A 20,091-nucleotide genomic window follows, 5' to 3' on the forward strand; every position below is an offset into this window, starting at 1 on the left:
TATTTTTTTATTTTAAAAAATTTAATCATTTTTCCTTCAAATACAAAAATTTTATTGATTCAAATATACTGTTTATTTGATTCAAGTAAAAACTATTTGGTTTAAATGAATATTTATTTGATTCAATCAAAATTTTTCCAGTTGATATAATTATCATAAATCCCATATTAGATAAACGGCTTTTAATTATTTATATTTTTTTCTTAAAAATAAATTTTTTTAAAAGTATTCAAATCTCGATAATTAATCAAATACTCCTATGTGAGGGAAAATTTTATTTAATATTTTTTTTTTTTAAATATCACAAATAATTTTCTAAACGATATATTTTTGAATGAATTATATAAAAGGGGGATAAATGAACTGGGCGCGATCCCTTGTGTTTGTCTGCTGTGATTGTCGTAAGCAATTTGTCAATTATCGTCAATAAACGAAAGAGCACAGTGCACAGTCCACTTTTATTTTTTGACAAAAATTCCGTGAGTAATGCCCATAAATTTTATATTTAGTAAGTGTTTTTTTTCTTCTATTGTAAAATATCTTTATTATAATAGTAAAATTTTCAAGGTGCTTTTTATCCAATGTCACTAGTGTTTTGACATTTGTAGCCAACACATTTTGATAATTCATATACACTTTCTTCCTTTCTACGTGTTGATGCATTATTTTCAAGTTGAACCAAGGTTGAGTACCTACAACATTTTACTTTTAATTTACTTGTAAAATTTATACGTTTTACGTAGATTACAAAAATATACGCGTTCTCGAAAAATTGTTATTTTTTTTAAGATAAATATGAATTTTTTTTTTATTTTTTATTATTTAATCATTATTACTTTTGCGACAAAAGTGTTTTTAATTAACTTTTAATTATCTAATAAATAATTTTTTGAAAAAATTAATTTTTATATTTATTTTTTATTTATATTTTTCAATTTTAAATTGAAACAAATTTTATTTAGTTTTTTCTTGACAAAAAAAATTGTTTCCTTTTTTTTTTTTTTAAAAAAATTTTGATTTAATTACATAATTGAAAAATTATTTATTCACATCTCCAGATGCAAATTTAATTAATTAATTAAAATAGTTTATTTATACAATATTTATTCATGTGAGACGTAATTAATAATTATAATTAATTTTTATTTATTATTTATTAATTAATTTTTACTTATACAAAAAATTACTAATCTTTATTAACTAGTTACAAAATTTATTTTATTGTATTTAAAACTCTTATCATTCTTTAGGACTTTTCAAATTACCCGCCAAATGTCACAGTTGCTTTTACTTAAGTTACGCATGAATATTGCGCGCGCCACCTACCCAGTCCTGGTGAACAAGTGACGACATCGTTGATTACACTCGTGATTTCATACAACGCCATTTTCTTTGTGTGCACTGTTGGAGTAGGAATTATCATTGCTCCAATTTCTCTAAATTTCAAGTTATTTTCATAAAGTTTCAACCATTAAACTTGTTTAATTGACTGTGATATAAAGTGTTCGCGTTGTAATACGACATATTGCCAAAGGACTTGTTGTGTCAATCAAAAGTGTTCCTCAAGTAGTAAGATCGCGTGTTGACAGGTTTCTAAAAAGCTTTGATCATTACAAAGTAAGTCGGAAACATTTGTAAAGAATAATTAATATTTCTCGTGTATCATTTATTGAAATAATTTACCTACTACAAATTAAACTAACCCATTATCTGAGCTTTGACAATATGTCTTGAATATTGTCAATCGTGTTGTGCGTCTTATTGTTTTCTTGTAATAAAGAAAGAATTTTTCAGTGATACGTCATTTAAAAAAGGGGGTGTATTTTTCCATTTGACGTTTGATATGAATCATTTGGAATCAACGGACTTGAATCCTTTACAATATTGTCGACGCATTAATCTTCTAATTAACATGTTTGCAACAATATTTAACCTGTCGCGATAAATTTAACCAGTTACTTAGTTGTCAATACTTTCTAAGATTTGTTTTCTGCGTTGTTAGCAAGGTATTCCATTGTTAGAAACACACACACGCGTTTTTATTTGTTAATAGACTTAGAGTGTTTTTATTGCGATTTTTTTTCAGTGATTTTTGTTTATATCATTTAAAATACTTTATTAATTCTTTTTAATGACATTCTTCATATAATCCATATCATTTCATGTGAGCTGTGTTTTCTGTTACAGATATTCATTTCCAGATTGAATCACAACGAGGATGTATTGACGACATTATCTGTTTTGTAATCAAAGCGATTTGAATTTCTTTCATCATTTCTTGAGCTCCAGCTTGGTGTATAAGGTAAGAGTCTTAAAATTTTATTTACTGTAATTACTGTTTTCCTGCTTTTTTTTTGCGTGTTTTGAAAGTGTTTTTATGTATATTTTTCATTGTTTAATAATTTATTTAAAATTAAAAATATTTTCCAAATGTTTAAAACATTTTAAATTGTTAAAAATATTTTTAATATTTTGAAAATATTTTTTGAAATAGTTAAAAAAAATTTTTTTTGTTTCTAAAGAATTAAAATAGTTTGAATGTTTATAAATTCCTGAGAAAATGATTGTCATTGAAATATCACGAGTGCTGATGTAATTATTTTTTTTAATCTTATTATTTCTATCAATTAAAATCGTTTGTCAGCATATTGACACTTTTTTTTCCCTTGAACACATGAAGTTTGATACTTTGCTTCTGTTGCTATCATTTTATCGACTCATTTGAAAAAAGGTTTTGAAATTCGATGGTTTAAAATTGAATGCTTTGAGAGTTTATAAATATCCAATATATTTATGACTCAAATTTATCACAGAATGTTTATTTTTACTGCTGAATTTTGCACTTAGCATGCACTTACTTCAACCATTCCACTGAAGATTCCTTTTATTTTACACACGTGGTGACCAAATCTTAACACACTGTTTTCCATTTATCACATAAAATGCTTGGAAAAATTGGGATGTCTGAATATTTAATATCTACACACATTGATCATTGGTTTATATATATATTTATTTATTTATTTATTTATTTATTTATAAAAATTGTTCATTATTTCACCAAAAAATTATTCATTGTTTGTAAAAATATCTCTGTAAAATCTGCTTGAATATTAATTTTGCGCCTGTTACCTCCAATCTTGCTTTTCTTTTTTCTTCTAGAAAAGTTAAATGTAATTTATTTAACAAATAACATTTAGTGTGCGTAATAATAATTAGATAGCGTTAATGCATGTTAGGATAAAGCGTTAAATGGGGAGGTTGAATTTATTATTTAAACCTACTTCTAACAGAAAATAGGACAAAAAAAATGGCGTTTCGCAAGAAAGTACTACTGAAAGTTATCATTCTGGGTGATTCGGGTGTGGGTAAAACTTCGCTGATGAACCAATATGTCAACAAAAAATTCAGCAATCAATATAAAGCGACAATTGGCGCTGATTTTCTCACAAAAGAAGTTATGGTCGACGATAGGATAGTTACAATGCAGGTAAATAAATATCCATATTCATTAAATTCAAATATCGCTTTTTGAAATAGAAAAAAAAAGAATCACCTTGGAATTTCTTTTCTTTTTTTAGATTTGGGACACTGCAGGTCAAGAAAGATTCCAATCCCTTGGAGTTGCATTTTATCGAGGTGCAGATTGCTGTGTTCTTGTATTTGACGTCGCAGCACCAACATCATTCAAATCATTAGACTCTTGGAGGGACGAGTTTTTAATACAAGCCTCGCCAAGAGATCCAGACAATTTTCCATTTGTTGTTGTTGGAAATAAAGTGGAACTTGAAAATAGAGCGGTAAAATTTATTTTGTATTAACATACATTATCGTCGTTGGTTATCATTTAAAAATAACTGGCTTTTAAATTTGAATATTTTTTTTAAATATTGAAATGTTTTTTTATTTCGTTTCTAATGAAGACTTTTCTTTTAGGTATCCACCAAAAGAGCTCAACAGTGGTGTCAGTCGAAAAATAATATTCCCTATTTCGAAACTAGTGCGAAAGAAGGAATTAACGTTGAACAAGCTTTTCAAACGATAGCGAAAAATGCTCTAGCTCAAGAAAGTGAGGTGAGTATTTGTGAATTTACATTTTTTAGACTCGAGAATTTTTGAGGGACTAAATATTATGTAAATTTTGAATTAATAGGTGGAACTCTACAATGAATTTCCCGATCAGATAAAACTTACCAACGACCAAAGGAATAATGGCAAAGGAGATTCTTGTGCTTGTTAGGTATCAAAAATAGACAAGTTTTTTTTTGAACGTGTATGGTTAAAACAAAAACAAAAAAAAGCAGCGCAGGTTGAATTATTAATTTTGAGAATCTCTGCGCAAAAAAATTTTTTGCAAAGAAGCACTGCAATCACTGAGAGCTCTTGCTAAAAAAAAATTCCAGTGAATGTATCTCTATTATTATTATTATTATAATTATTTTACTATTTTTTAAACTGACCATTTGCGTTATGATCGAAAACATACTCAGATCGTTTCGATCATTGTTGCCAATAATTCTGTGTCTGATTGATTGACTATCAAATAGAATAAATTAAATACAGATTTTTACCTGTAAATATCACAGAGAATTGCGGGAAAATAATCTCTATTAGGAGAGAAAAATAGCGAGAGAGAGTGAGAGAGAGAGAGAGAGATAGATAGAAAACTTAAACGCGGCGACCAATTTCTCGAATGTTTAGAAATTATTGTAACGTATTTCTGTATCGTCGTGTAATGTTCCATTGTGAACAGAAAAGAAAAAAATCTGTTAAAAAATTACAGACACAGACTATGTTTTTCGCCTTGTGTTTATATAATTAGATGAAATGAAACCACCATCCTTTTTGTACGAAGTGGTTAACAATTTAGCAATCATTTTTTTTTCTTATGTTATACATTTTTTAAGTAGTAAACATCACTTTAAATGAGAGTGAGGTACACATAGGCTTATTCAATTTATTACGTGTTCGTAATCTTTAAACAGTAATATTGGGTAATTATAATCTATTGAGATTTTTATTGCATCGTTAGAATATTATTAAGGGATAAGGTAAAAAAAAAAACTTTTTCTGCATGCAGTTAAAAAGAGAGTTTGTCGGATTATTATTATATATAAAGAAAGCAGATTTTACAGAGCTTAAGCTCAATAATCCTGTAAAATAATAATTTTAAAAAAAAAGTGGCAACTCAATGAAGTGTGGGAAAAAAATTATGACGAATTTGGTTGTTTTTTTGTAGTTACGTCACTGTTATACAGTTGCAGAAAGAAATCTATCATATATATTATACTCCAAATATTGATGTGTATTTTTATTAATTTATTACTCTGATGTAGAACATTTTAACCTAGGTATGTAACAAAAAAAAAACGAAAAAAAAATCACTCAAGAAAGAGAAATGAACACAGACAGCTTTTTAGCGATGCATTGACCTTAAACAAAATACTTTTAATTATATCACGTAAGAAAATCGGAAGTATAAGTCTTATTGCTCAAATATGTGCCAAAACGTAAAGTTGCTCCAATTTCCGGTTCGATCACTAATTCCTCTTCCTGTGACAATCCAGGATTTCCCGCTAAAAAAACAAACAAAAGGAAAATTATCATTTTTTTTTTATCATTTGCATATTATTTTGCAATTAAAAGACTTGTATTTTGAGATTGTTTTAATTTTGTTTAAAAAATTTTTAATTAAAAGTTTTATACTCACAAAATTTTAAATCAGTTGGTATTGAAAAAAGAGTAACTCGTTGTGGTTTTAAAACTCGTACATTCAGACATCCCAATTCAATAAGTATCTGTGGATATTTTTTCAATTAATTTTTTGATTGTCTCTTTAATATAAAAACTTTATACTATTTAAAAAATGATTAAATAATTAATTTTTTTAAATTGTAATAGTAAAATTTATACAAATTTCAATTATTTAATCAAGTTTTATAATATTAATTATAAGGTTATTTTTAAACATTTTTTAAATGATATTTATTTTCTAAAAATAGGTTAATATTATTTTTTTTTTGGTAATAAATTTTTAGTTTTGTACTAACCTCGACTAGTTCTCTTGTGTGGAAAGGTTGAAGCGCTGGAATAAATCGATTTTGTATTTTATTTAACATAACTCCTGGATGTTTTATGCAGTACGATAAAATTGCTCCCATCATTCTATCAAGTACTCGTCGATTAAGACTACCGTCAACATGAATCCATGGTTTTATTACTACTTTTACTTCCTCTGATGGACTGAAATTGCAAAAAGTAAAAAATAAACATTCTGTTTTATCCATAACAATAAATTCATTTTAGAAAATAGAAATAGAAAAAAATATCCTTTAAGTGAAATTTAGAAAGGATTTTGAATAATTTTACTTTGAGAAAAAAAAAATTATTTTTTTACTTTTTAAAAGTATGATAACGTTTGATGTAAAAATTAAATTTCTATTTAACATACTTTGAATTGAACATTTGTTCAACTCGAAGAATCTCCTTGTCTTTTTCCATTCTTTTCCTTTTTCTAGAGCTTCGTCTTAACGTAAAATCATCTTCATTGTCACATTCTTCCTCCTCTTGTTCATTACTATCATCATCATCATCTTTCGATTTATCTTGTTCGTCAAAATTATTAACAATATCATTTTCTTCATCTTGTTCCATTCTCTCGGGAGAATTGATCTCTTGCTTTGGTATTATTTCATCAGAATTTGTCTGCGAATTTGCATTATCATTTAAAATATAGGCAGATCCTTTTGGTACAGGTTGTTGTGCTTCTTGTTCGAGGCGAAGAATTTTACATGAATTAATTAGCCATGGATCGGCATGTTGTTGATGAATATAACGAACGCACGTAACACCAGATCGTAAAATTTGACAATATTCCGTTAATATTGTGAGAATATCACAAAGTGCATCGCCAATACAGTCGAATGTCGTCTAGATAATAAATGAAAAAAAATTAATAATTTAATTTTATAAATTAAAAAAAAAAATTAATTTTAATTTGTAAAATGAAAAAATACTTACGGAGAGGTCTAATAAAGTTGCTCCCAATTCTTTTTTTTCTTTTATAAACATACAAACGGCATGAATTATAGCCCAGGGAATTCTTACGTTGTCCATCACAATTTGTTGAAATTCCTGATAGGATGTGACTTGTTTTGGAAAAATTGCGTTCTTTTTAATTTTATTCAATAATTTATTGACTGTATTCAATTTCAATGGTAATATATCCGAGGGAATTTCGTAACCTTGATGCACATCCAATTTTCTCGGTCCATCAACATCTGATAATGTTAATTTATAAAAAATATTGAAAGAATTGACGACAAAAAAATCATGAGCATGATGACTGTCAGCCAATGTAAGTTCATTGTGTTCTTGATGCATTTTTAACATTCCAAATCGTGTATAATAAAATTCACTTGGACAACGACGAGGTGGTCGTGGTTCAAATTCTTCTTGCTCTTCATTTGATATATGATCAACTTGAAGTGGATCTACGTCAATATCTTTTTTCGATTCTTTTAATTTTGAATTTGCATTTTCTAGTTCCACAACTTTTTGTAGTGTTCGACTTGGTTCTTTAATACTTCCTAAAAGTGCTTCAGCTTTTTGTAAATTCTTTGAGTAGAATTGTCTAATGTTTCTTACACAAATAGGCTTTATCTGTACATCGCAATCATCTTTTTCGGATTTGATTTTAGGTCGTTTAACAATTTGTTCATCTTCGCTATCGTCAGGACATCGTTTAATACCACGGACATTAATCGCTTCGATGTTTTGTAAAGTACCATCGGTTTGATTAGATAAAATTTGTGGTTCCTCAATGAAAACGGTATTTGCATTTTCAATTGTGAAATTGTCATCAATTGTTCCTTTTTTGATTAATGGTCTCTGCATTATTTCCGCATGAGGAACATGATGATCTTGTTTATCTTCAATTGCTTGGAGAATTGCTCGATTTTGAGATTCCATCCTTGGTGTGGATGAGTTTGTTGCATAGGCATAATTCATCAAGAGTGATTGATATCTTTTGGCAATTTTTAAATAAACATCGTTCTTTTCTTGTAAACGGGGATCTAACATAATGACCTGATCAGGCATTTCAATATCAAAATCTAATTGATCTTTGGCGAAAAAATCGTGAATACCGGCAACAATTCCACCTGTAATTGGTAACACTTCAATACCTGGGACATTTGATGGAACGGTGAAATTTAATTCTGGACTTTGATTCTCGCATTGCCATTGAATTAATTTGTAGAGAAGATTGTATGATTCAGAGAAGACACTGTAAGGCCATTTGGTTTGAAATTTATAATAATAATTGAGACTTAATTGATATTGAGCGTTGGTCATTGGCATGCAATTGCCACTTTTTTGTGTGCTTGATCTCAATGTGCCTTTTCGTATTGATACCATTTGATCACTTCGAATTTTGAATATTGCGGCACGAAGATTTGTCTCGGAGTATTGTTGATAAATTTTGAATAATTGATAGGCCCAGCTTCGGCGATCTTTGCCGGAACACATGGAACTGTGAATGACGGTACTGATAACTGCCACGTTGATTTCGTTGAGATTTTTGACGTCTTTTGTGAAACCCTTGGGATGAAGGACTTTTGATGGATGTCTCAAGTCATAAATGAGATTGAAAGCTTGAATTGTTTGTGGTACCATCACTGGTTCTCTTGGTTCCATGTTTGAAATATCGTAATATTTTCTCGAGATGTAGGCAACTAATTCTTTAAAGATTTTTGCTACTTTTTCTTCGTACTCAACGGGATTGTGACATTCGCCTTTGATACGATCGACAAGACCATTGAAACGTTTATTTACAAAGTAATTTTGTTTGATCTCCTCGATACCGAGCATTACGCTACTTATTGTTTGCGGTTGTTTGAGCATGTAGAGCAATCTTCGTTGACAGGCGCGTGATGTTTTGTTGTTTGAACAATTTGAATAGGTTCTGAGGGTATCGCGCACGGCGATAAAAGTAACAAATTGTTTACGAGGATTTGGAAAGAGATACATCATGGCGACTTTGCACATTAAAAGAATATTGTCCTCGTGTGGCTCCCAATCGACACGAAGTTTATCCATTCGTTGAAGAGCACGATAATCGACTTCGTCGTATTTTACACGTTTTTTCACGGTTTTCTTTCGTGGCATCACTCGACGAACATAGGACTTTTTCTTTGTTGGAACCTTCGATGATGATGTTTTGCTCGTATCCTTAACTTCCTTTTCGACATTTGATATCGTTGTTGTAGTTTTTGTCTTGGCCGTCGTCTTGTATGATATTTTCTTGTATCGTACCTCTTTTGTGCCTCCATATGTCGAATCTTGAATAGCTTCTTCCAATGATTTTGGTCCCACCTCTGAAACGATGTTTCGATTATTTTGCGATGTTTTATATTGTTGATAGCTGTAATTATTGTGACCCCATGTCCAATTTCGTTTTAAATGAGCAAATAATGCAGAATCGAGTCCAGCTGCTCCTTGATGATCACCGGGTACTTGACCGTTATCATTTTCGTGAACATGATTTGGATCACGTGGTTTTGCCGCTTTTATCATTTCGGCTTTTTTCGGTAGATCTTCCAATAAAATATCTTTCCCTTGAACGGCTAATCGACCACCCAATGATGTATGTACACAAATTTCCCACATATCGTACCAATATTTATCGACATCCAACAATGATTTAAATTCATATTCTCTCACTGGATATGATTTCTCCTCAATTCGATGATAGCTGACGGAAGAGGTTGTTGTATCCGTGAGTTGAGCGTGACGATTAAGAAATAAAAAGATTTGATCTTTTTCTTTGAGTTTCTGTGGACCAAATTGAACAAGACCAAGATAACAGAGACGTGTTATTGTTTCGTGAATAACAAAAATGTATTTGCGCGATTTTAGGAGAATATTTCTTAAAAATGGCGAGATGTCTTTAACTAGAAAATGTTTCTTAATTGGATGATCTAAATAGGATTCAAGATCTGGTATCACGTATGGAATGTTGTAGACTTTCACGAAAATTGAGAGTGGTAGACGAATGAGAATGTCGCACATTAGAGCCCATCCATCTGACCAGCCTGAAAGAATTATTTTTTTTTTTAGTATTTATCGAAAATTTAGAATCATTAAAAACTTGAATGGGAAATTTATTTACCGGGATGTTTCGTTAGAGGTGGAATAAACATTTTCCAACCGATTTCATTTGTGTAGATATCATTCATTTTTGACTCTAATTCATCGTCAATAAAAATTCCTTCTTCGCGAAATTTTTCTAATTGTTCCTCTCCTGAATTTTGATATTCTCCATGATGCTCGTAGACCAAGTAGAATAAAAGATTGTGTAACGCTTTCATTCTTAAGAACTTTGGACTGTAACCATATTTCTTTCCAATTTTCTGTAAATTCAAAAATTTAATTTATAGCAATTTATATTTTAAATGTTTAATATTAAATTTGAAAATTGTATACTAAATTAATACGTACAGGATCGAGGAATAGATTAACGTTTGCAACTTCAAGACTGTCGGAAGTATATAATGAAGTTAAATTTTGTTCCTTTTTGGAGAGACTAGATTGTTTTGATGCCCTTACGTTTGGTGCTCGTAGCAAACAAAATTTGATTTTTGCTTGCTCAACAGCTGATTGAATGAGAGAATGATTTTTATCGATACTTGGATCACAAATGTAGGTAACGACTTTTTGTCTTGCATTGTCACTGAGTGTTAGTTTAATGTATTTTACTAAATTATCCTTTGCTAGTCTTTGCAATACCCTTGCCAATGATCTTTTATCGATCCTCACGAAATAGCCTTCCTTATCCTCTTCTTCTTTGATCATCTGTAAAAACCATTTGTGTTAATTAATTAAATATTTAGTGACTAATTATTTTCTCAAAAATTAAATTTTATTTAATGCTTTTTAAGGAAAATAAATAAGTTCTTAATGTCTACGAACCTTGAGAAGTTTTGAAGTGTCGTCGATAACTTTCTTTTGTTTCACCGCCTCAATAATAAGATTCGCTCGTTTCAATAATCGATAGGTGACATTTTTCTTGTTGGTGTTTTTAAAATTTTCCAAAAAACCGGTAACTTGACCCTTCTTTTTCCCACCACTTGAAGCGACAATTTTTGTTTTAACATCTTTGAAAACGCTACTATTAGAGGGAATTGTATTTGGCATTTTATTAATAATTGGAGTTTGATTTTCATTTTGTGTATCTTGTGATTCAAATGTTTCTTGACTTTGATTCCAGAAAGTAGTAGCGCGAAGTTGTGCGAGATTTAAATAAGTATAACGAAACTTAATTCGTGATTTTAAATTTTTGTATTTTGCAAAAATTTTATTAACACTAATAAATAATTGTTCGTCACGTTCAACATGATTTGTTTGCAATTCATCGGTAAATTGAACATCATCATGATCATCCATTGGATAAATTTCTTCTGGAGGAACTTCTGGTGGTAAATTCGGTATTTGATTCACTAATTGTTTAACTGGTGGATTTACTGGTTCATTCACTGGTGGACGATCATTATTTTTTTCTTCTTGAGAGGTACGATTGAATTCTTTCATTTTGTCCATTTCTTGCATTAATTGTTTACTCATTTGACTCGAATGTTCATACTTTTTCGCTATATATTTTGTGACTCTTTGCTTACCAACGTCATTCATGTAAGTTGCGACTATTCGTGTTTTGACTAAATTTCGTAGAATTGTTCGTGTGTGTAATTTTGTCATACCGAGTTTTGCACCAAGTTCCGTTTGACTTAATCCTTGTTGACGAGACTCTTCCACAAAACGATTCGCTTGCTTTAGATATGATATATTTAATTTTTGCCTCGATGTATCCAAATCTGAAAAAGAAATTTTTTTTAACAAAAACTGATAAATTTGCTAAAATACTATTTATCATTTAATAATAATTATAATAATAGTGATAGAATAGATAATAAAATACCGTAAGATTCTTCTTCGTCTGGTCCATCATGTTTTCCCCAAAATTGATTGATATCAATATTCGGATCCACAAGTTGAATAGCTCTCACTATTTTCTCAGCTATACTACATCCGTTTTTACCTATTTCATTAGCTTGTGGATTTAAATTTCCATATGCTACTTTCTGAAATAGACAAGTAAATAAAAATACAGCAAAAAAGAAAGAAGACAAATTCTAATTAATTTTTTCTTTCAACTTACAATATCCGTTCTAATAATTGTTTTTAGTATCGGTGTCTTAAAAATCTTTTTTAAAGGAACTTTTAACTCTAATTTTTCCTTTAATTCGTCATAACTTGACATATAGTTGGGCTTTGATTTTAGATAATTGATTATAATTTCGGATAGAAGAATAAATTTTGGTCTTCTTTCAACGTAAAATCTTGTTAGATGAAGTAAACTACCACTGTAACTGTTCCCTGAAACTCGTTCGGAATAGGCTTGTTTTGTAATTAATTTTTGTTTTAATAAAAATTTTCGATGATAAAACAATGATTTTGGATCATCGGAAATTGAACCAATGCCAGTTTTACCACTTGATACATCGCCATGATAACGAGCACGTCCAACTCTTTCGAGAAAACAATATTGCAAAACATTCATTTCCATTATTGGACATGCTGTGTCACCTACCAAGGCACGTTCCCTTAAACTTTGCGAAGCAACTATAATAAATTTTTGACCGTAATTACTTATTATATCTTCCAATGCATAATATCTTGCATCAAGGGTAATGTCCACGCGAGTATTATACGATGAACATGATCCTCTAATGCCATTTCGTAAATCGTCAATTGGAAAATGAGGATAAATATCTTTTGGTATTTTCTGAAAATTTTAGAATTATATTAATTTGGATATTAGTTTAAAAATTATAAATAGATATAATTTCGTTGACTCACTGCTTTCTTTTCATCTTCATTTAATAATTCAAAACGATCGAAAATAATAAGTGGCTCTCTTGCTTTTTTTAATTCGTAGAACATAAAGCCTTTGACTTTTGAACATGTTGACCAGATTTGTTCCATTAACGATTCTGTCAGTGGTAATTCTTCGTGAAGACGAAGAGACATTCGTTGCCATAATGCTAAGAAAATTTAAATAATATGTTTACAAAAAAAAAAAAAAATGTGACAAATCAGGTGAAAATATTTTGTTAAGAAAAGTTTATCATATCGATTTCTTTTTCCGGTCAATGTGTCGAAAGTACAATTGCAAAACAAATTTTAAGGTTAGGTTGACAATAATATATAAAAAATAATTTACAAACCTTCTAAAGTTATTCCATCTAAACCCTCTAAAGAAACTTCATCAATCACACAATCGACTAAATCAACTGATGAGTTTATCATAAAATTTCTTAACTCCATTATTATAATTATAGGTTATGTTTCATCTATATATGTTACATTAGAACTTTATGTTAAAAAATATCACATTTTATTTACATATCTCTCAAATTAATCAACACTACTTATTAACTATGTTTTAACTACTTTTAATAAACATTTTCTGATGAGGATAAAAAATGGAATAGAATTCATTTTTTGATGAAAATAATCGCAAAAAAAACACAAGTTTTTTTTCAATATATATAAAAAGTAAAAAAGTAGAAAACTGTAGAAATGTTTTTTATTGATCGCAGCTCCTTTTATATCGTAGTGGATGAAATTTAAAATAGTAAATGATTCGGTAACTTACCGACAAATGAAATTACAATTTTCTACTTTATCATAAGAATTTAAAAAAGTATTTTTTAACAATTTTTATTTGAAAAATTAAAAAATGTGATTAATTGAATTAAACTAAATTGAAATATAGTATATGAATTAATATGAACTGTTAATTAATATTTCTCAGTTATTTTTATTTTAAATAGTGTATAAATTTGTTTTAATTTTCATATAAAAGTATTTCATTTTTTGATGTAAATAATTTTATTAGTTATCAAAATGAATAATTAAATTAATGATCTTTTAAATTTAAAAAATTAAATGATATTTTTAAATACACCTACAACATTAATGATAATGATATAATCATTTAATTTCCCTATTCGAGACTCTTATAAATGTCTAGATCCGGCACTAGGTCAAAGTTCCTTAGAATAGCAGTCATAACAATAATTAATTAAAATACAAAACTAATTTTAAATATAATTGATTATGAACTGAATATAATTGAATATTTTAAATTTTGCAAATTATTTTTTTAAAATCAATTAAAATACGTGAATCAGTCAAATAAATATCTATTTGATAAGTGTTGTTTTCAAATATTTGATATATACATTTATAATCTCAAAATTCTTGACCTTTATAGCAAAATAATTTAACATTCCCTCTTTATTAATATATTAGAGAAAATATAAAAATTATACGTTTATAATTATAGGTGTAAATTTTTATAAATAGATAAAGAAAAAAATTCTTATATTGATAAGAAAAACGATATATATATAAAGGCAAAGAGGTTGCGCACTTATCATTTTCGAATCTGATATAAAATGAAATAAAAAGGGATATCGTAATCATAATTTGTGGTTTCCCCACCATTCAAAAATAATATTTGAGTGTCAATTGACGTGATTGCCCTTTATGAAAAACACTCTTGCAAAGTGAGCTTCGTATGTTTTCAAGTACGTTATTTTACTATACATATATATGATATAATTGAATCAGTGAAGCACTGTGATTCATCCCAGTTTAATATTTGATCTTTATTATATATTTTTTTCCTGAGAGGTAACCGCAACAATTATATATTTCATTTTATTAAGCTTTCAAGTTTTATGACAAATAATCTGACATTGACACAATTGATCTAGGAAGTATATATATCGATTATATTATTATTTTTGAAGGATATATATATATTACAGTGAAAAAAAAAAATTTATTTGATTCAAATAATCGGTTACTTGACTATTATCAAATAATTATTTACTTGAACCAAATAAACGAACCAATAATTTCTATATTTGAAAAAAATACCATAATTATTCAATACAAGTAAATATTTATTTTATAATATTCAAGTAACTGATTATTTGAATCAAATAAAAACAAATTTTTTTCAGTGTATTTAAAATAAAAAAAGAAATGATAAAAAACGTAAATAAATTAAATTTTCAAAATAGAGGTAGAAATAATGAGTCAATTTAAGGTGCAACATGAAGCATTTTTACTAGTAAATATCAGTACAAGATTATATATGCAACTTTTAATTATAAAGTACATATATTTATTTTTCGTTTATAGTACAAATAGGCGAATATTAACTATATCCCTTAATATCTAATATTACAATATTTTTTTCGTTTATATTTTATTATATTATATATATATATATATTTATTTTTTTTTATATGTAATATTATAAATAAATTACTAAATGCGTGCGCGATACATATGCGTGTATACGTACATTTACAATATGGCTACAAAACACATGCGTGTATAATGATAAAATTAGTTGATGGGTGTTGTTTGAATAGAAGAAAAAAAAATTAATTGCTTATAAGAGACATTCCTATGGCAGTTTGCGGACGCAAAAAAGAGCACTGCGAGTGTCATTAAGTTTTATATATATATATATATCAAAGCGAGATTTAAAGATGAATAGAAAAGGATATAGAAAAACCTGCCACGATCAATTGACTCGCAATTAATTTTTGTACAATGTAATGTAATGGATAAGGCCGCGTTGTTGTCAATTTCTTCTTTTTCATTTTTTTTTTTTTTTTTTTTTTTCAAATGATATTTGCAATGAAAGTACAGTTACAACTTATATACGAGTATTAAATATTATTTTTATATGTATATGGAAAACAAGTCATAGCGCGTTTATTATTTATATTTTTAATATCACAGTTCAATAACGTTGCACAAATAATTAATAAGAAATTTACTTTTTAAAAATGATTTTTTCTGGAAGAATTTTTATTATCTAGAAAAGGGAAAAAGAATATTTTTTTAATAGAAAAAGTGGGAAAAAGAGACAAATTAAATGGCGACAGATTAATAATTAAAATATATTAATATCCAAATGTGTGATAATAATTTTTTTTTTTTTTTTTTGAATTGTAAATTCCTTATTTATTTAAATGTGCGTTGCTGCTTACATAAGAGAGCTTATAGAATCTTAGATCGTGTGTGCTATATTTTACATCGAATTTTTCGTTCTTATTATTTATTATCTTATCGCACCTATGTTTCTATTGTTCTTTTTATTGCGAGTGTAAATCGATGTTACTTTTTGTATTTTTTTTTTCATACATAGGGCCCAAGCCATCTCAGCTGCATATATATTATTATTATTATTTTTGCCTTGTGTATTTTAAAAACATTATTTATTCGTTCTTGTTTTTTTTTGTCTCATTCCCTTTTTGAATTTTAATAAAATGTCGTGTTTCAAAATTGATAGAAAGTCCATCGCTTACAATAAAATAAATATATATCGTTTATAAAACGATGAGAGACAATAAGAGAGTATCGCTTGTGAATTGGATAACCTTTTGAATCAACGCATTTTATGGCCTATTGTAAATTCATTTTTAAAATCACTAAATTATCTTCTCGTTATAGGGATATAGATTCTTCGCGGACATTCATATTAGTTTTTTTTTTTTTTTTTTTACAAAAGGAATTATTTTTATAAAATGAAATATGTTAGGAATGAATTATTTTCTGTTTCTTTTTTTTTCTATCCCATCTCTTTCGTATCTTTTTTTTTTGTTTGTCCCCTTTTTTTATATTCTCATTCTGACTGTTGGGATCTATATAGAATAGATGAGAATTTATTTATAAATATATTTGCTTTTTAAATTATTTTAAAAAAAGAGTGACGATTTTTCCAAAGATTTTATAATTTTTGTAATAACTCCGAAAGGATGTAGAGAGGACAAAAGAGTCTTTTTCCTTTAGTTTCTTTTTTCGTGGAAGTCTTTTCTGAATTAAAAAGGGGAAATTTATATGCTCTACGTTACTTGCAGACAGTTGATTTTGTTTTTTTTTTTTTTTTTTTTTTATTTAAATTTTTGTCAACTGTCATTTTTGATGATTTTCAAGGTTTTGAAAAAAAATGATTGCTTAATAACGAGTGTATATTTCAATTTTACTAGATATAAATAAATACTATAACAATCGTTTTTTTTTTTTTTTTTTACTATCGTAGAATGACAATATATTTTATATGTGAAATTTTCGTATATAAATCCGATTGCGTTTACTGTGTCAAAAGTCCATTCATTTCGATATTCGACTCTAATGAAAAAAAAAAAAATTGACAGAGCTATGAATATAAATGAACAAACTTTTGCCATGACAAGTATTATGTGTACAGGATGTTTCACGAAGATATAAATAAAAGTCTATAGAATTTGATTCTGGAGTTTCTCGTCAGGATACATGCATTCATGCAGCCATGAAGGTTTATCGTTATTAGCCCATCTTTGTGCCACTTTAAAACGTATTTTAGCCAATTTCATGTGACTTTTCAAAACTTTATTTTTCAAATTCCTTTTTTAAAAAAATTTTCAATCTATTAATTCAATCGATTTGTAGCTTTCGTTCTATTTTTGTTTTTTTGTCTTGAAATAAATTCTGTTATTATGGTTTTTTTTTTATCTTTGAAAAAAATTAATGAAATTCGTTTGAAAATTATTAATTTTTTTGTAAAAAAAAAAAAGAAAAAATGACTATACAATGAAAAAAAGAAAAAAAATGAAACAGATGAATGGAAGTTGAATAAGCCATGTTTTAGAAATGTTAAGTAGTTAAGGAATTTTTTGACCACACAGCTGCATAATGTTTGTATTTAACGAAAATGTAAATATTACGATGATGATGATGTTTCTTATTGAATTAACTATTTTCACGAAGTAGTCATAGCCTACTTTTGGTCGAGCTATAAATAAGGAAACGCACACGGACGGGATCTGTTTCATTGCAGTATAATCTGTCATGACCGTTGGACTAATTTCTATATACTTGCACTTCAGTCATGTCATGTCAATATTAAAGAAAACAGTCGAATTATTTTATATTTTTTTTTCCTGCAATTATTATTGTATAATATATAATCGGATAGATAGACTGAGAAAAAGATTTCGCGCATATAGTTAATTAAGACACAAATTGTTTAGATGATATATTAATTGAAAAAAGTTTTTTCTATATTTACTTTATCTTATAACAAAGTCATTTTGAATCAAATCTTATTTCTCACTACTGCAATAATTAAAAGGTCATCATCAACCGTGAACTTCCACTTATAGATACTAATTAACAATATCTATTTTTTTAAAATCAATATAATTGTCTGAATCAAAAAAAAAAAAATTTTTTTTTAAATCATTTTCTCAGTACATTTTTTTACTATAAACGCATATTTTAATTCGTTATTACATGCTTAAAAATTAAATATACGACACTTTTCTTGAAATTTAAATCGAGTTTAAGTATAATAAATAATATTTCATAAAATTATATTACATATAATACAAAATCACAACATCTGTTTCTTTTTTTTTAAACTTGATTTTGTGATATTATAATAATTATTATGCGGAAGAGCGATGCGTGCAAACACTTGTGTCGCTTTATATATATATATATATATATTAGATCTACTTTTCCCTATTACAAGTGGAAGAAAAATTATACAATTAAAAATGTGCCTATAATGTATAGCAATGTCATTGCACTATTTTTTTATTTTAATTTTAAAAAAAACTTCTTTTGAAAACATTTTGTAAAATTCGATGTGTTCAATAAGAACAATGAACTATTTTTCGTATATCAAATTTTTTTGATAATTATTTTATTTAAATAATAATAAATTTAATAATATATACGGGAAATTATCTTAGTTCAACTGCACACAATGGAATTAGTAAATATTATTTTGTATACAATAGTTTTTTTTTTTTTTTTTTTTTTTTTCTTTAAAAAAATTCACAAGAAATGTGTATATAAAAAATTGTTTTTCAACAAGTGAGATTACACCTCAAAAAAATATTTTCAATAAAAAAGTAACTTTAATCGGCTATTATTTCTTCGAATACATTAATGAATAACAAAAAAAAATTAGTATTCATTTTTGTATATTTCATTTGTATTTTATTCATTTTTATTCAGTTCATTTTCATTTCATTAATATTTTTTTTTTCTTTGTTCATTTTATCTCCATTAAATTTTTATTTTATTAATTTTTAATTAAAATTAATTTTTTAAAAAATATATTATTTATAAAATTGAAAGAATATTTTTCAATACAATGACTTCATTTTAATGACTTTTAAAGAATCATTTATTGACTCAGCAAATAATAGGTTCCGCGAAATATTTTACAAAGTCTGTCAGGTTAAAACATATATTTTAGTTTAGGATGTTTTTTTGTTTCAAAAAAAAAAAAAAAGGTTTGCAGTGCATTTACAACTTTACTAATTATGATTCTTTTTTTTTTTATCTTTTTTCAGACGCTGTGCTATTTCCAGAATTATGACGACGTGTTACAAAAATGTGAGTAATTTAATTGAATTTTTATTTTTAGAAAGTAAGAATATTTCATAAATAAAAATTAGATGTGAGAATTGTATTTAAAAAAATTTGTTGAATTCAAGAACTTATTACCGGCAAAGATTTCGTAAAATTAATTTTTTTTGCAAATTATAAAAAAAAAAAAATTGGAAAACAGGTATGAAAAAAAATTTACTTGATTTTAATAATTGGTTATTTGACTATTATCAAAAAAAAAAAAAAAAAAATTATTTGAACCAATTAATTTTTGAGTCAAAGGATTATTAATTAATTGATATTTAATTTTAAATCTTTTTTTTAATACTTAATTTCCGATTCGATTACTTTTGTATAGAAAATTTGTAAATTCATGGCAAAAATTTTTTGCTTCTTTTATTTTAATTATAAAAAGTTTAAGAAAACAGTTCTTAATATAGTTATTTCATAGTAATACAATTTTTATTGTAAAATTCTTATGAAAGACAAATTTTTATTAATCAATGTTTGACACTTTATGTATCTCAAATTGTTTATTTGAAAATAATGTTTAGGCTTGAT

The 20,091-nt window shown here is 27.0% G+C and overlaps 2 protein-coding genes across 5 annotated transcripts; one reads left to right on the top strand and one right to left on the bottom strand.

The window, feature by feature from the left end:
• The first annotated feature begins 351 nt into the window (after positions 1-351).
• On the top strand, positions 352-5,296 carry LOC127285517 (ras-related protein Rab-7a). Of its 4 annotated transcripts, none has more exons than XM_051311589.1 (6): positions 352-479; positions 2,188-2,302; positions 3,294-3,490; positions 3,582-3,800; positions 3,937-4,074; positions 4,154-5,296. In XM_051311589.1, exons 3-6 carry the CDS (start codon positions 3,311-3,313, stop codon positions 4,238-4,240), a joined length of 624 nt encoding a protein of 207 aa, XP_051167546.1. In that variant the 5' UTR covers positions 352-479; positions 2,188-2,302; positions 3,294-3,310; the 3' UTR covers positions 4,241-5,296. The 4 variants fall into 4 exon arrangements, with proteins under 4 accessions (XP_051167546.1, XP_051167547.1, XP_051167545.1 ...); XM_051311590.1 differs by lacking the exon at positions 352-479 and adding an exon at positions 490-508; XM_051311588.1 differs by lacking the exon at positions 352-479 and adding an exon at positions 1,355-1,617.
• Positions 5,297-5,298: 2 nt separating this feature from the next.
• LOC127285504 (general transcription factor 3C polypeptide 1) lies at positions 5,299-13,607 on the bottom strand. The gene is made up of 12 exons (XM_051311559.1): positions 13,284-13,607; positions 12,916-13,100; positions 12,215-12,841; positions 11,975-12,137; positions 10,972-11,870; positions 10,501-10,854; positions 10,172-10,412; positions 7,021-10,094; positions 6,452-6,930; positions 6,051-6,243; positions 5,711-5,798; positions 5,299-5,576 (listed from the first exon to the last, which is right to left on the bottom strand). Exons 1-12 carry the CDS (start codon positions 13,381-13,383, stop codon positions 5,458-5,460), a joined length of 6,522 nt encoding a protein of 2,173 aa, XP_051167516.1. The 5' UTR covers positions 13,384-13,607; the 3' UTR covers positions 5,299-5,457.
• Between the last annotated feature and the right edge of the window lie 6,484 nt (positions 13,608-20,091).

This window comes from Leptopilina boulardi, unplaced genomic scaffold, assembly GCF_019393585.1.
Source record: "Leptopilina boulardi isolate dan_hultmark-lab unplaced genomic scaffold, ZJU_Lbou_2.1 LbouV2_333, whole genome shotgun sequence".
NCBI classification, from domain to species: domain Eukaryota; kingdom Metazoa; phylum Arthropoda; class Insecta; order Hymenoptera; family Figitidae; genus Leptopilina; species Leptopilina boulardi.